This window comes from Pygoscelis adeliae, unplaced genomic scaffold (genome assembly GCF_000699105.1).
Source record: "Pygoscelis adeliae isolate BGI_AS28 unplaced genomic scaffold, ASM69910v1 Scaffold166, whole genome shotgun sequence".
NCBI classification, from domain to species: domain Eukaryota; kingdom Metazoa; phylum Chordata; class Aves; order Sphenisciformes; family Spheniscidae; genus Pygoscelis; species Pygoscelis adeliae.
In genome coordinates, this window is record NW_008825156.1 from 3794648 (window position 1) to 3810976 (window position 16329).

The following is a 16329-nucleotide window of genomic DNA, read 5'->3' on the forward strand; positions in this document are numbered from 1 at the left end:
GTCTTTTCCCAGTTGACTCAAATGCTGTCAGCTGTCTTCCACACCCATCTCATCTAGATGTCTACATGTTGCGTTGGTTAATTATTACTGTTACCATTCTATCTTTGAAACGGTAGTGCTTATTCCTCCTAACCTATAATGTTAATTTTATAATAGAAGTAATGCACAAAGTTAACTGTTCTTAAACTATTCTAAATAGGATATAAATAGCTTAATGAAAGAACAACCAATTTAAGAGTTTGTTTCTTTTTGACTGAAGGTAGCTTCTCGAAGAGTGGTAAACAGCGTAGTATTTTCCATTATTAATTACTGTTATTGGATATTTAATTCATTAAGTGTCAACAGTGTTCTCTAGTTTGTAGCTATGTCTGTGTTCAGTTTTAAGGAAATTCAATTTCTCTTTTAACTGTTGCTTTTCTCATATATCCATATATTGTTCTACTTCATCAAGAGGATCTTTAGAGTATTACGGCTGTATATTTTCAGGTGTTGATAAATAATATTCAATGCCGTCTAGCTAATATTTTCAGTCGTTTGGAGCATTGATTCTTCCTGTCACCTTGAAATGAATTCCTCTGTCAAAGAATTGCGTTTGGTGTCTCCTTTTTCTTAAATCCTGCAGTAACTGATGTGTGTCTGACCCAACAGCCATGTGCATTCAATAAGTTCTGTATTCCATCTGTCAGCCAGCCTCCCGCATCAGCTGGTAACCTAGCTATTTTTAGGACTGTGTAGCTTTTCAGCTGCCTAACATATTAGCAGGAGTGGAGTTTAGACTTGCTAGCCTGAGCATGTATAAAAATAACACTAATTCAGTCATAAAGTTAGGAGGTGCCAGTTGTTCCTGGAGTGTCCTTACCCTTGGTAACTCTGTGTCCTGCACTTACTCAGAGTGCATAAGGAAAGAAATGTACAAAAAAATCCAGGGGGAGGTCAAAGGCAGCTACTGCTGCAGCTATAAATACACCTTCAGCAGATGCCCTGGCCTGATTTATAGTTTGCTATCTGGCACTTCAGATAGCGTTGGTGCTAAATGATCAATAAAATGTAAATGTGAAGGCTTCTGCAAAGACTGGCCTGTATTCTGAGAGGCCTGGTAATCTGGGGACACTTTCTGAAGAGAAATTCTGATATTTCTGCAGCACTCCACCAACAGCGGTAACTTTGTCTGCATCCCCATTCCACGTGCATATGCATGACTGACTCATGATGCATACCTCACGTCTTCTAAGGCATATCTGCATCACATAATACCTCATGGTATAGAGATATGAAAGTTAAATGTGACTGAATTGGTTCCAGAAGCAGTCCAGCCATCTCTGTATGGTAGGGCACTGAGGGTAATTAGTCCTGAGGAAAGGCAGGGCTCGCTAACTCTGACACTGCGTGACGCTAATGCTCGCTTTCAGGAGCAACCTTCCTAGGCTATGCAAACACACCAACATGCTCGGAGCCAGCCCAGGCCATTCTCCATTGCACACAGCAGACATATCTCCTGTGTCTTGGCACATGGCGAACTTGTGAACAGCTAAATTATTTCCGCAAAGTGGCATTTATTTCTTTTCCTCAAAAGCATAAATGATCTATGTAAAGTTGTAACTTTATTTTACTATACTCAGAAGGAGGATTAAGGTACTCTGCAGTGAACAAATTTGAAAGCTTCTCTAGGCCACGTACTTCATATTTAAACAAAACATTGTCATATCTTTCTCTCATATCAGTGTAAGGAGAGACTAGTTTATAAATAAGTAGTGCTTGTTGCAACCATAATAGCTAAGGATATAAATAGGGCAAAGTTTTATAGGGGGAGATTAGCAAGTTTCTTAAACTTGCTAATGTAATAAAGGGGGAGAAAAGGCAAGCTTTGGGTGCTTAAACTAGATCTTCAGGCCTTCAAGCTTCTGTTACTACCCTGGAAAAGGCTTTTGTGCCAGACTTCTCCTTTAATTATTGGTACACTTTATTATTAACATCACATTAATTTACACCTATGCAAATAAACATGCCCAGCTAAAAGGGGTGACTGGCTGACTTGCATGCTTGCCAAGACCCCTGTCTAAATAGGTGTAACAAGGAATCATCTTCCATATCTGCTGAATTCAAGGCGGAATTCAGTGATGAAGCTATTCTGATGAGTGGGTGCAGATCCACTATAATAAACTGTAAACAGACCTATTCGCCATTAATCTTATTTTGCATTCTGTGGCTAATTCTTTTGGGGCGAGGGGGATGACACACAGTTCTTTCCAGTCTGTTACTTTTTGTTGCACCATGTGCTTGGACTTTTATTTTCCAGAGTGCTCCATTTGTTTAGTGATAAGGACAAACATGTTTGTCTAACACTGGAGCTACCATGACTGGAGGTACTTTGAATTTATACTTTATAAATGGTTACAATTTCTAGGCATTACAGTAACATAAATTTTAAAACTTGAGCTTATATGATTAACTTAGTGAGAAGAGGAACTGCATTCTGCAGTACTAATACTTATTTTCACAAGTACATGCATGTATTATTTCTTTCTCATATATATTTTTAATTTTTTTAGCTTCAGATTTGTCTCTCTTAGAGTTACCATGTAATAAAATACATTTAGAAAATGCCCAGTGTGATCCAAAGTCCCACACAGTTTCATCAGTGCAATAACATCCATTTACTCCTGAAGATACTTTACAAATACAGTTTGCATGTGTCTAATACAAGTCTACAGATGATGTCACTCTGAACTATTGATAGGCTGATTTAGACCCTATGTCAAGCTGCCCATGAGCTATACCTCCAGAAATTAAATTTTATTTTTCATTTTCCAAGATCCCAAGGCTTGACCCTTTTTTCTTTTTTTTTCTTTTTTCTTTTTTTTTTCTTTTTTTTTTTTTAGGTATGAAGCCAAATTTCGACAAAAACTTCTTGAATACACAGATTCCAACAACATCGCTTCCCTTTTCCTTACAGCTGCCAATCGCTGGCTGGAAGTCCGCATGGCAAGTACATTATTTTTGTGTATACACAATGAATTTATTTTACTTCATTCCAAGCAATCTGATGAGGCATCCAACAGTTATCCAGCCTCATCTGGGTTTCGAAGCTATACCTTTATCCTTTATATCTATATCTCTCTATCTGTAATGAACATGTGCCCAGCCCATCCTGGAAATTGAATAGAGTACAAATTTTCCCCATAGCCTGCAGCTGTTTATCCAAGACAAGAATAGTTTTTATAGGTCACACTGGCTCCTCTGTGTGTGAAGAGTGATCAGAGCTGGTCGAGCTGTGCCGCCAGCCAGGATGCCTTTATGGGACCGTGTCAGTCAGCGTCAGCAGGCCTTTGCCTTGTGGCTCCCCAGGAACATTTCAACATCTTGGAAGCTCTCTTAATAAGCAGAAGGACGCAGACAGGTTTGTGCCTGTTTTGGGTCATCTGAAGAATGCCAAAGATATTCAGGTTGCTCGTTTCCTTAGAGTACTCAGTAAAGTGGCCTGGCATGAGAAATTATTTATTAAAAATAATTCCTTGAGAAGCAAATCAAGGAATTTTATGTTGTGGATGGTGATATTTGTATCAGGCTTTGTTAGATGCAGGTGTAGTACCGCTGTTGTGGTAACATGGGCTCCTTTTATATGTGCTAAGTGTATGTTAACTCATATTTCATGTCATACTCTATACCTCCATTTTGGACTCCATTTTAGTTGGTACCTTAAATTCAGATATTCAGATATTGAGTATGACTTAAATAAAATGTTGTTAGCCTTTTATACATTCAGTCCTAGACCATCTGAAGTTCCTAATTCTGATCATTGCTTATATCACTAAACAGTACAAACATAGACGAGTGACAATTTCCCTCCTACAGAGTTCATTTTCTAGTCTGTGACATAATTTTACTCAAAGACTTGTTTGTGGGAAGTCAAATCACTAATGATTTAAATTAAAGCAGCAAAAGCCTATTGTGGGTGGACACAGTCCAACTAATAGGTACATGCTGTGCAAGAGCAGCTTGTTTGAACAAATATGGGTGGTAGCCCCCCAGCAGCAACTGCAGTGCCTCCCAGCAGTCAATCATCAGCTGCAGGGAGCATCCACTGACAGAGGGGATCACGTGAACATTTCCCTCCCACCCCAGGTAACATCAGCTGCACGGTTTCAGCCACCTCCATTACATGCTTAAGATATCTGTGTTGACTTCTCCAGAAGAAGACTAGAAGTGTTAGTACAACTCCTTCTGTGTACAACAGCATTTCCAAACAGCACAGCCATGCTAAAAGCAATGAGAATGGGTTCCTAGGCAGGGTCTGTATGGAGTTTTGTGGTGTCTTCTGCCTGTATTTCAAACTGTGCAATGGGTTTGTTATTTGGTATGCAAAGTTATGAGAACGTTTTAAATCGTTTGTAGACTTACAGTGATGGAGCTTATTCATATTCCTTCAGGAGTACATTGGAGCATGTGTGGTACTCATAGCAGCTGTCACTTCTATTACCAGTTGCCTGTATAGTAAACTCTCTTCAGGACTTGTAGGCTTGGGACTAACCTATGCTCTTATGGTAAGAATCTCAGGACCGTTTTTGTCTCTCCCAAATGTTTTTTTGTAATTCTTCAGGGCACAAAGATGAACAGGAAGATCGAAGGTGTCTATACTTCTGTAGTGGGTACTGTAACATCACTGAAACCATGTGTTAACTTCAGTTCGCATTCAATGGTTGACATATTTGAGTGTATGCTTTCTTCAGTTTTTAGGTAAAATATTCATTGAAGTGTTAGTTCAAATATGTCAACAAAACATGGCCAAGTTGCATCATATTTTTTTATATTGTCTTCCATTGTGAAGAATATTTTTTCAGTGCATCAACTGTAATTGTGCCCTGGTACATCATTCTAGACTGTCAAACCTTAAGCTACCAAGATGATGTCTTTTCACCTGTCTTTACGGTTCCCCTCCCTCTTCCCTGTTTGTGTAGATCAGATCTCCATAGTACCAAAGTATCTGTGTACTGCAGTTAGGGAATTTAACCTTTAGTCATTGTTGTCACCCAGTTGATGTGTACCATACAGTTCATTCACAACTTCAGCTTATTAAGGCTGAACAAGTGTTACTGTGGAGGAGTAAAAACTGCATGCTGGTCAAATGTTGCAAACTACTAAAAATCTGGAATTTAGTAGTGTATTTGCTTTACATCAGGTGTCTAACTATCTGAATTGGATGGTTCGTAACCTGGCTGACATGGAGATCCAGCTGGGTGCAGTGAAAAGAATCAATGGCCTTCTCAAAACAGAAGCTGAAAATTACGAAGGGCTCCTTTGTAAGTGCAGTTTTGTGCAGCATGCAGACAAAGCTTGCTGAAATTTTAATGGTTTTGCGGTGTATTACCATGAAAAACATAGTAAATCACTTGATGAGCTGATGAATTTATTATGAGAGGGTTGATTTTTTGGGTTTTTTCCCCTGTGCTCCTGGTACAGCTTCCTCACAGATTCCCCAGAACTGGCCAGACAGAGGGGAGATCCAAATCCAGAACCTCAGTGTCCGATATGACAGCAACTTAAAGCCAGTGCTAAAGCATGTCAATGCCCACATCTGTCCAGGACAAAAGGTAAAGAGCTGCAGTGATTCTGAGAAGCTCTTTAGACTAGCACATCACAGAAATCACAAAGTTGAAAAAACATACCACAGTATGTTTTGATGACTGAATTACAGAATTTTTTCTCTAAAAGAATGTAGTGCACTGGAAAGGAGTCTGTGGGTTTCTTAGTTTGGTGTGTTTAGCCATACGTTAGAGTGAAAAGTTAGCAGTACACACCACTTCTCAGTATCCCAGCACCCTGCTGTCAGCCCACAGCGCCAAAAGAAGCAACAGTGACCCCTTACTGTGTTAGACCTACTTTCCATCATTCCCATGTGGCTCTCTTGCCTTTATTCCCATTGTTGCCACTCTCCTATTGTTCCTGTATGTAGGACTGGCCTTGATTTACCCCTAAATGCTCAGACCCCTAAAGACAAAGAGTGAACTTGGGGATTCTGTTATGGCCAGTTCAGTTTGACTAAACTGTCAGGAGGACATGAGGATCATGTGGATCATAACAGCTCCTCCATCCACTCATCTTAAGTGTCAAATACAGACATTATCCATTTCCGCTCACCTGATGTTCATCTGCTTTCTGTGTCACAGATTGGGATTTGCGGCCGAACAGGCAGTGGAAAATCCTCCTTCTCTCTTGCATTTTTCAGAATGGTTGACACTTTTGAGGGTAAGATTACACTTTTGCATATTGGTCAAGCTTAGGTCCTGAAGGTGCCTTGATAGTCCTTTCCTTAACAGCAGCAGCTTTGAAGTGCAATTTTTGAATCTGCAGGACACGCTCTCTGGCCTTGTTTAAATACCCGTCACCTAACAGCTGTGCCATTGATAAGCTGGATCAATAAAATTCTACTTGACAGAAGCAAAAGTCCTTTTGTGCTGTTAAATCACAACAGTAGGAGCAAACCATAAAAGGGGAAGGTGTTCAAGTACAATGAAGGATACACGCACAAGGCACAGATAGGATCCACTGGGCCCAGAAAACTCAGCAACTGGGGATTGCAGGTTGGCCTGCTGCCCTGGAATTTCCTGCCACATTTCCTGCTATGTGTGCCATGTCCATGTGCCTCATGGAGTTGTCTTCCTGTGCATCTCAAAAAATTTTAGCCTCCGTTTCCCAGCCGCATCGCCCACAGGGCCCTTATGCAGAGCCAGACAGTTGTACTTGGAGATAAAATTTCCAAGTGCTCAATAGTAATTTGGCTTTTTGAAACGCTTGTTCCCCCTGCTAACTAGTCTCTGGTTGAAGTAACCTCTTACCTTCTTGCTTGATAGATGTTTATAATGGTCAAGCAGATAAGTAGTGTGTCTAATGATTCACAAAATATTACAGGTATACTTCATATTCCTCCCAGCTGAGGCTTAGTCTCAAGACAATTGTGCTTGCTGCTTAACCAAAACTTGTTTCGTTAGTGAATAAGGGGATATGCAATTCAAGGCCTGTTCCTGCCCTACTGTATCGCGAGCTGAAAGTGAGCCATGTCTTTGCCAGCAGCTGTGTGGCATGATAAACAGTCTAGCAGACTATCCGTTTTCTTTTGAGTAGGAAGGATTATCATTGATGGTATAGATATCGCGAAGCTCCCCTTACAGACGTTGAGATCCAGGCTGTCAATCATTCTCCAAGATCCTATTTTATTCAGCGGAACAATCCGGTAAGCATTAAGCACCAGCAATAAAAAAACATATAATCACTTATATGCCATTATATATTATAATCGTACCATATAGTGACTTTTACAGAATTGCTGATAGCAAACTGTTCAATTCCGGTCTCCTCAGTTGGAGTAGGGAGGATCACTGCCTTCTGTCCGTGCTTTTTACCCACCCCTGCCAGACTGGACCTTCCCAGTGCCTGAGCCTGGTCAGCACGCTGTCGGCAGAAGGCATCCCATGCCTGGGAAGCAGGGAAAGTCACTATTTATTCCTCCAGGATTGAGCAATCAGTTCAACTCACTGATCAAATACCCATAACCACCCAGCACTTCTTGAAACCTTCTTTCTCCTACATCTATTTTCATCTGTCTGCCTTAAAAAATGAGATGGAAAAAATGCAGACTAAAGAATTAATGTAGAAAAAGAGGAAGCAATAGAACAATATGAGAAGTACTGGGGGAGGTCTGGGGTATTTTATCCTGGAGCCTCTGTCTGTGTTGCTCTTCTAGTCTTTGAGATGTTCTTTCATCTGTGAGAATCCTCTTTCTCTGAGAGGATGATGCAGTAGAAACAGTGGCAAAAAGCTCCACAGTTTCCAACAAATGTCCTTCCCTATGTCTGTGGCATTTACTTTAGAAAGGAACAGTACAATCCTCAGTGCAGAGTTACATCACCTGCAGTTACAGTTTCTACATAAAAGTCATTAGAGTTCACTGAAAATGATACAGGCTTCTGTGGTTTGCTAACTCCACGTTAATACAGATCCTAAGATTATCTCCTGAACTTGCCTGAATAGAGCATGATTCATTCATGTCAGAAGATGAGGTGACTGTATACCTTTGTTTTATTAATGAACCTATTAAAAAATTTATTTAGGCCAGCATCGGTCATTCGCAGCACATACAGTAGGAGTAAAAATAAAAAGTGTTATGCACCATTGAATCTTTTATTTCTGATTATCATTCTACATATTAACATGATACGAGACTCACATTTGTTGCTGTCATTTCTGGGCTACAGCAAGCTAAAATAACATTCATCTGTTCATAAATCCAAGTTTTGTTCAGTTGTAGTGAAGACTTGCATTTCATAATTCAGTATGAAGCTTGATTGTTCTGTTTAGCATTTCTGTAGCAGTAAAGAACAAAGAGGCATTGGATTTAAAAGGAGAGATGGTAGAATTTTGGTCTTTGTTAAAAAATGAATGTTAATTAAACTGATTATATTCACAGGTTTTTTTTCTTCAGAGCTTTTTCTTGTAAAATGTGAGAATTTATTTATTCAGAACAAAATAAATTCTAAAACCACAAAGATATCTGCAAAACAGGAAGCTTCTCCCGTTCTGCTCAACTGAAAGAGTCAAATTTTGTTCTTAATCACATTGGTATAAATGTTGACCATGTCTGCAAAATTCAGTGGATTTATACCAATGATAGATCAGAATCAGGCCCAGATCTTTAGCATATAATTCTGATTATTTGCACGTTTGTTCCTAAGCACACTAAAAGAAGACATACATTGCAGAAGTTTATATTGACTGATATTCTTGAATTACACCTAACTGTAGGTTTAACTTGGACCCTGAGAAGAAGTGCACTGACAGCATGCTGTGGGAAGCATTGGAAATAGCACAGCTCAAGCATGTGGTGAAAGCGCTCCCTGGGGGCCTAGGTAATAAGACTTCCTTCTTGAGAAGATTGCTTCCAGTGTTCACAACGTTGCTGTTTCACATTTACTATTTATTAAAAAGGTAGTTGCTGAAGAAAAAGCTTTTTAGGTTTATGGAAGGTGACAAAAAGTGCTTGCCTGCAGGCAAAGGTCCTATATCCATCAAACTCCCTTACCAGCTGCACCTGTGGGGCAGAATCCTGCTTCTGTTCAAATCAATGGTAAAATTATTATTTTATTTCAGTATGTCTTCGTTATGAAGCAGGGAGGCTTACGGGTCTTGTGAATTCAAATAAGGTGTCAACAAGTGAGGTGTTGTCTAGAATATGTTCTTTTGTATTTTCCAATAGTCATGTCCAGGGAGGAAGATTTCAAAAGCTTAAAGGTGTGAATCATTTGGCCATGCAAAAAAAGCCCAAAACCAACAAAAAAACCCCAAACCTTAAAAATGGTAAAGAAATTATGGATGCCACTTTGACAGGGGGATGCAGTGTCCTAGACTGCACATGTTCCAGAGAAACTTGCTCTTAAACATCCTTAGCTACTTTGATGTCTAATAGATGCAAAGAATATAGTGAGACAGAAGTACTGGTTGTTTTGAACAATGGAAATGAAACAGGCAAAATTGGGCCACCAGCAGCTGTAGACCTAGGAAATGTTACTTTGAAAATCATTATGCTCAAAGTGAGTCATTATCTTCCAAGCATATGCTCTACTCTGATCTGACCCTCTCGTACATGCACACCCCATAAATACTGTTTTTGCTATATCATTTCCAGATGCTATAGTCACAGAAGGGGGTGAAAACTTCAGCCAGGGCCAAAGACAGCTGTTCTGCCTAGCAAGGGCTTTTGTGCGGAAGACAAGCATCTTCATCATGGATGAAGCCACAGCATCTATTGACATGGCAACAGTGAGTTTGGAGCGTTTCTGATTTCTTGCTTTCCTTGGGGGAAAGACAACTGCTAATATGCGAAGAAAAAGGTGGAAAGCAATTCTATCTACTCTGTAATATGCTTACGCCATATTTAGTGCAGACGTGTTTACAAGTCCAGGTAGTTGTGAGTCATTGCTAACTAATCTAGAGAGTTTTTAAACCATTTCACTAGAGGTTTAATAGTTATTCCAGCATTGCTTGCATTAGGAAAATGAAGCAGGTTATTTTCATTGGCAGTTTGATTTCCTAAAGTACACAAAGCTTTGGAAGGTCAGCTGGGACGGTCACTGAAGGGTAAATTGGCAAGCAGACAAATTCCCCCAGCATGGTGGATAGGACAAGTCAGGAAGTTAGAAGGCTTGAAAGTAGAGTCAGGGAAATAAACAGAGACATAGAAAAGACATACTGGATTATTGCATTATTGCATTAATTGCCTGAAATTTCTAGACAGAGGTTAAACCACAAAATAATAGTGCATTGACTGGATTTTAGCCAAATAGAACAGTAGGTTCTGAGGATTTTTTTTCCTCTCTTACGTTGTTATGAGAAATGTTTTGGTCTTCTTCATTCTGTGAGTAAAGAATATAATTGGAGGGGTTTATTATAATAGCTATAATTTTTAGTTCTGTAAAATGTTAGTGTGTTGGGTGTCAGTAACGTTGGGAATTATACTGTACACAGCGCAGTTAAAACACATTTTGAATTTTGACTCATTAAGGATATAGTTCCTCCCTTGAGATACATATCTAAGGAACAGATAATAGCAAATAAAGGTATCTCTGCTAGTGAAATTTCTAGGCGGTTTGGTACACAATAACACGTTTCCTAAATAGCAAAGGATGAGTACTTGTTGAGTGAGAACTATGTATGTTAAGACCATCTTAAATATCATCTCCACTGTTAAATATGCCAGGTACGGCACACTCCTTTGCTTATCGCTGCCACCCCTTGGTGTTAGATGTCCCCAGTGTGCTGGGACATTCCTGGGCTTCCAGCAGGGTGAAGAACGCACCGACGAGGCGCCAGCATGCAAGCAGCCTGGCAGCACCCTCAATCCACCTTTGATTTCCTCACTGTAAAACTGAGGTCAGGATAGCAGGGGTTTGGGAGCCAGAGCACAGCTCTTGTGTGCACTGAAGCCCAGAGGCAGTGGGGGTGGCAGGAGCAAGCAGGGCTGTCTAACTGGAGACCAGGCTCTGACTTAGTTCTGACATGTAGTTAATTTTTCATTTCTGCAATGAAGGATCAATAAAAGCATGGAATAATCGGTGGTTACTTAAGCCTACTTAGTGTCTGTGTGTCTATCATGTAACTTCTGTTGTTTGAAAAGCAACAACTGTTTTTCTTTACATAGGAGAACATACTCCAGAAGGTAGTCATGACTGCGTTTGCTGACCGTACTGTGGTTACAATAGCAGTAAGTACAGTCTCTGCTGCTGTTCTAAAGCAAACAAGAATCAAAGTACCACATTAGTCAATTCTTGTCAATATTAATAAATGTGTTAATTTGGCCATTAATCTTTTTTTAATGCAGTGTTTAAGTGTAAGCTTTCTTTTCCATTTTAAAGTACTTTCTTATTTAAATACATAACAACAGCTTTGTAAATGTGTTGTGTGATGCTAAGTCTGATTGCTTTTACAGGCATGTAATATAAGTATGCAGTCTATTTTCTGTTACCCACTTTAGGCTAATTTAAAACATAATATGAATTTGACTACTGTGAAATCTAAGAATAAGTTTAATCAAGCTACAGTAATCATTTAACTAAGGACAAGTAAAATTGTGTGATAGTTCTCCCAATGGATAAAGCAATTATGTTTCAGAATTTAAACAAATAAATGAGAATCTTACTAACTTCTAAAAATAAATATTCCATCCCTGTTGACAGTGATTGAATTTAAGTTTGCATATTCTTGAAGTGATTATACAAAGATCTTGAGTAGCTGTAAAAAAAATTGTTTATGAAAGAGATTTGACCCGAATCAAAGCAGTTGGCTCAACAGATATGTCAGAAGCGATACATATCTTTCAGTCCTCTATTTTCTAAAAATACACATATTTCAGGGAGGTGAGAAAAAGTCGTCATGCTTCTTAACATTTAAAAATTAAACACAAGTCAAGAAATCCATGCTCAGGAATCTTACAGCATCTTTTTATTTTTACCTAGCAAATGTGTAATAGAAAACCTGATTTATCTTATGGTATCCATTTGGTGTGTCATTATAAAAAAAGCAAAGGAATCATAAGCATGAAATTTCCTGACTTCTCTACATGAAAATTCTGAGTTGCACTGCATTTTGCATTTACGTATCTTTTTCAGTTTGGGGATAGGCTGAGAAAGTTTTGTTAGTCTTTCACTCTCTTCGTGAGTTTTAAACTGCACAGTTCAAAAAACCTGCATTTTGGAATAAAGTTACTTTGAATGTTTTTACTTCCAAATGTAAATGTGGTTTACAGCAGGTGGGTTTGTATTCAAAACGCTCTGTAATAGAAACATAATATGGGGGTTTGGGGGGAGGGGGTTGGGTAGTGGTTTGGTTTTCGGTTTGGTTTTGTTCTGTTTTTCAGAGAAATCCATATATTCCTAATTTGTGCTTAAGAAGAATAGGAATAGGAAGAGTATAGTATTGGGTCTGTATTATGATCTGTTACTTTACCAGGATGGCAGCACTGATTGTGTTATACTGCAAGAGATCAGACAACAAGGGCAGCGAGTACAACTGGAATGTGATATTTCAGTCCCCTCCCCCTGCCTGTGGACTGGGTAAATGTCACAGAAGAACTGCAGCAGAGATGAGATTTGTAGATGCCATCAGTGATTATTTCATGGAACATCTGGCTAGGAAGCCACAGATGGAAATACAAGAGTTGTTTTGGTACTGAGGGTGCCTAAGATCTGATTGGGAACCTTATGGGTGAAGAGTGACTGTGTAACAGGGACCACAGTATTCTGAGATTAAATATCCCTGCAGGAGTAATACAGACCCAAAAAATCCAACGCAGTTACACTCAACTTTAAAAAGTGGAATTCTGCAAAAACGAGGAGGCTTGCTAAAAACAAAACCCAAAAATAAATGGGGGGGCGGAGGGGGAGAATCTAAAAGAGGAAGCAAAGAAAATTGAATCTACAGGGATCATGGAAATTACTGAAGGATTTTATTCAAAAATCCCAGAGCCAATGCATGCTATTTATTAGGAAGGGCTTGAGTAAGGATAGAAAGAAGCTGGTATGGCTAAACAAATAGACTATTAGAAACAAGAAGGCATTCTTGTAAAAACTGAACTCAGAGCCAAATAAAGAAAACAGAAATGATCATAAGTTCTGGCATGTTACATGTGAAAATGCAATAAGGCAGGCCAAAAAAAAAATGTATGAGAGCAGCTTCTGGAAGCCATCAAAACTAATAATGAATCCATGAATCCCTGAAACACACCGGGAGCAAGAAGTCTGTCAATCTGTGGGGACATTTGATGATCAATACATGAAAGGAATTCTCAGGAAAAATAACGGTATTGCAGAAAAGCTAAATTAATTATTTTCAGTATTCACTGTGGAAAAAACTGGGGAGGTTTCTTCCTAATAAAATAAATTAATCAAATGTTACGGCTTACTAGGAATAGGGCAGAGAAAAAAGAAAACATCATACCACTGTGTAAGTCCATAGTTCACACATACCTTGAATATTGTATGTAGTTCTAGTCTCCTCATCCCCAGAATGACATGTTACAACTGAAAAATGTTGAGAAGCACGAGGATGATTGGAGGTGTAGAACTGCTCCTTAAGGGGAGCAGCCGAGTAGCCTAGGCCTCTGCTGCCTGGAAGACGGACAACATAAGGACACGTGAGAGAGGTCTGCAAAATCAGGAGGCAAGGGGGAAGAGGCATCAGATGAAGCTCTGAGCAGTGAGGCCCAGAGCATACAAAAGGTGGTACTTGTTCACGCAGTGGGGAGCAAGCCTGGAAAAATCTTTTCCAAAGGATGTGGATGCAAAACATTTATGAAAGCTCAAGAGAAGACATGGGCATGGTCTTAGAAGAGAGTTCTGTTCAGTTTTACAAACAGGCAAACCACACCAAACTCGGGAACCCCCCTGATCTAGATGTAGTCCAGGACTGGGAGAGTACCCGCATGCAGTACCGCACTCGCTTGCCCTGTTCCCACTCTTCCTGGCTACCTTCTTGTGGCAACGCTTGGTGGCAGGACTCGGGGCTAGGGACATTGTAGTCTGAACTCATATGACGATTCATACTCAAGTATCTGTGTGCAATTTAGGTACTTGAACATCCACATGGCTCTTGGCCTGTATATTTATCTGCAGCATTTGCACAGTAAATTAGGATGAAAAGTAGCATAACTAGCCTTAATCAAACTTGAACTTGATAGGAAAATTGATTTCTGGAAGTCTGTCTTATCCTGGAATATATTTGATACACTGAACTGGCATTTTGTTTATTTGTTTTTCAGCACCGTGTGCACACGATCCTCAATGCAGATTTGGTTATTGTAATGAAGAGAGGGGTTATTTTGGAATATGACAAGCCTGAGGTTCTGCTAGAACAAGATGACAGTGTCTTTGCTTCTTTTGTACAAGCAGATAAGTAATAAAAATAAATGAAGCATTTTAAAGTACAATTGTATTATTTCTAAAAATGTAAAATACTTGTAAATAAATATTATTTCATAATAAATTGAGTTTTTCCTTTTTTAATAAAATGAGCCATTTTTCTCCATCTGAAACTTTAAAGAATTATCCATGTACTTTCCTTTTTTGTATACTACTCCTCCTCCTCTTTTTATTTGCTACCAAAGAATCATGAAATATGGTTGAAATGAACTAAATGGGTGAAATATGACAGGATACACATCAAACAAACGTAGCCAGCAAGGAGTTCTTATGTCACTCTTAAACCTCTCCTGTCATTTTATTAACATGTTATTTTTTTTATGCGTCATAGTCCTACTGTAGATAACACTCATGACTGACTAAATGCAGAAGGGAAAAATTATATACCAAAGGTATTTCTCACAAGCGTGTATCTCTTTTAATCATATGACTCTGTAAAGCTTTAAAATCTAAATATAAAATCTATAAGACTTTTTTTATATTGTGGTTTATTGATAGTGCCTGTGTCTCTTGGTGTCTCCTTTAATACCTTTCAGAAATTAATCACAATCTGATTCCTTTAGTCTTTCTTAGGCTGCCTCACCTCTACCCCCATTGAATCATATTATACTGATTCCAAATGGGATTGAGCCAGACTCCCTCCCAAACTGTGAGGAAGCTAAGAGGAGGCAGGCTGTGATTAAAGTATCAGTGTTTAATGCCCTCTGTTTCCAGACCAGTACAGACATACCAATTCATCTGGAAATTATCCCTCCAAATCTGGTAAATAAACAGTATTAAACCTTTCACTGTACCTCAGAGCCATGACAGCTTGACTCATTGTCTCCTAGTCTCACATATTTCACCCACTGTCACACTGTTTCTAGATTCACTGTGATCCTTACAAATAAATTACGTATGCTTATTAAGATAACTTGTAATTATCCTAATTTGGCTGGACAACTACTTATCCCTGCCCTATTGATTCCTTGTGATAATCATTCCAGGATTTATTAATTGCTGAAGGGTTAGGATGTCAATGACCCAATAGAAGGCTACAATGAATCTTTCACCATTATTCTTTTTATAGCAACTTCGGCTTTACATCCATTTTTGTCCTCTTCCCCTTTTTGAAGAATTCCTAGCGCTTGGGAAAAGTCCTTTCTCTTTTTTTCTCTCTTTAGCCTGCTCAATTAATTTGGAATCTGTTTTTTAAAGGCTTTATTTTCTAGAAAAAGACATCTCAGTGTTCTCATGGGATATATGATATTTTTAATGCATTACTTCTCTTCCAGTACAGCAGCAGAGAGCAAGGAAACTGAAGAACTGTTGTTGCTGTTTAAGCAATGTTACCAGTTCCACAGCAGAGTATTTGCAGCATCTGCCTGCTGTTATTTGTGCAATGCTTAAGGGCATTAAGCTGGGGCCAGAGAAGATGTAACCAACAGGAGAGTGTAGGATGAAAAACAATAAAAGTGGGGAGGTAGAATACAGTTATGCAGATTAAATGTATGATCTCGTTAGGTCATGTGGAGAGGAAATGAGAAAGGCAAAAGCCCATCTAGAACGCAACCTGGCCGCTGTTGTTAGAGACAACAAAAAATGTTTTTACAAATATATTAATGACAAGAAGAGAGCCAGGGAGAATCTCCATCCTTTATTGGATGCGGGGGGGGAACATTGTCACCGAGGATGAGGAAAAGGCTGAGGTACTCAATGCCTTCTTTGCCTCAGTCTTTAACAGGCAGACCAGTTATCCTCAGGGTACTCGGCCCCCTGAGCTGGAAGACAGGGATGGTGAGCAGGATGAACCCCCCATAATCCAAGAGGAAGCAGTTAATGACCTGCTACGCCACCTGGATGCTCACAAGTCTATGGGGCCGGATGG

General features: G+C 39.3%; 1 protein-coding gene across 1 annotated transcript in view; it reads left to right on the forward strand.

Moving 5' to 3' along the window:
* ABCC8 (ATP-binding cassette, sub-family C (CFTR/MRP), member 8) overlaps positions 1–14527 on the forward strand; it is an 82931-nt gene extending 68404 nt beyond the window's left edge. The window contains exons 31-40 of the mRNA XM_009328610.1: positions 2880–2982; positions 4428–4541; positions 5177–5297; positions 5458–5588; positions 6165–6243; positions 7120–7228; positions 8797–8900; positions 9677–9810; positions 11189–11251; positions 14303–14527. Of these exons, the coding sequence (XP_009326885.1) occupies positions 2880–2982; positions 4428–4541; positions 5177–5297; positions 5458–5588; positions 6165–6243; positions 7120–7228; positions 8797–8900; positions 9677–9810; positions 11189–11251; positions 14303–14440 (1096 nt within the window). The 3' untranslated portion in view covers positions 14441–14527. The remainder of the gene's footprint in view (positions 1–2879; positions 2983–4427; positions 4542–5176; positions 5298–5457; positions 5589–6164; positions 6244–7119; positions 7229–8796; positions 8901–9676; positions 9811–11188; positions 11252–14302) is intronic.
* The last annotated feature ends 1802 nt before the right edge of the window (positions 14528–16329 follow it).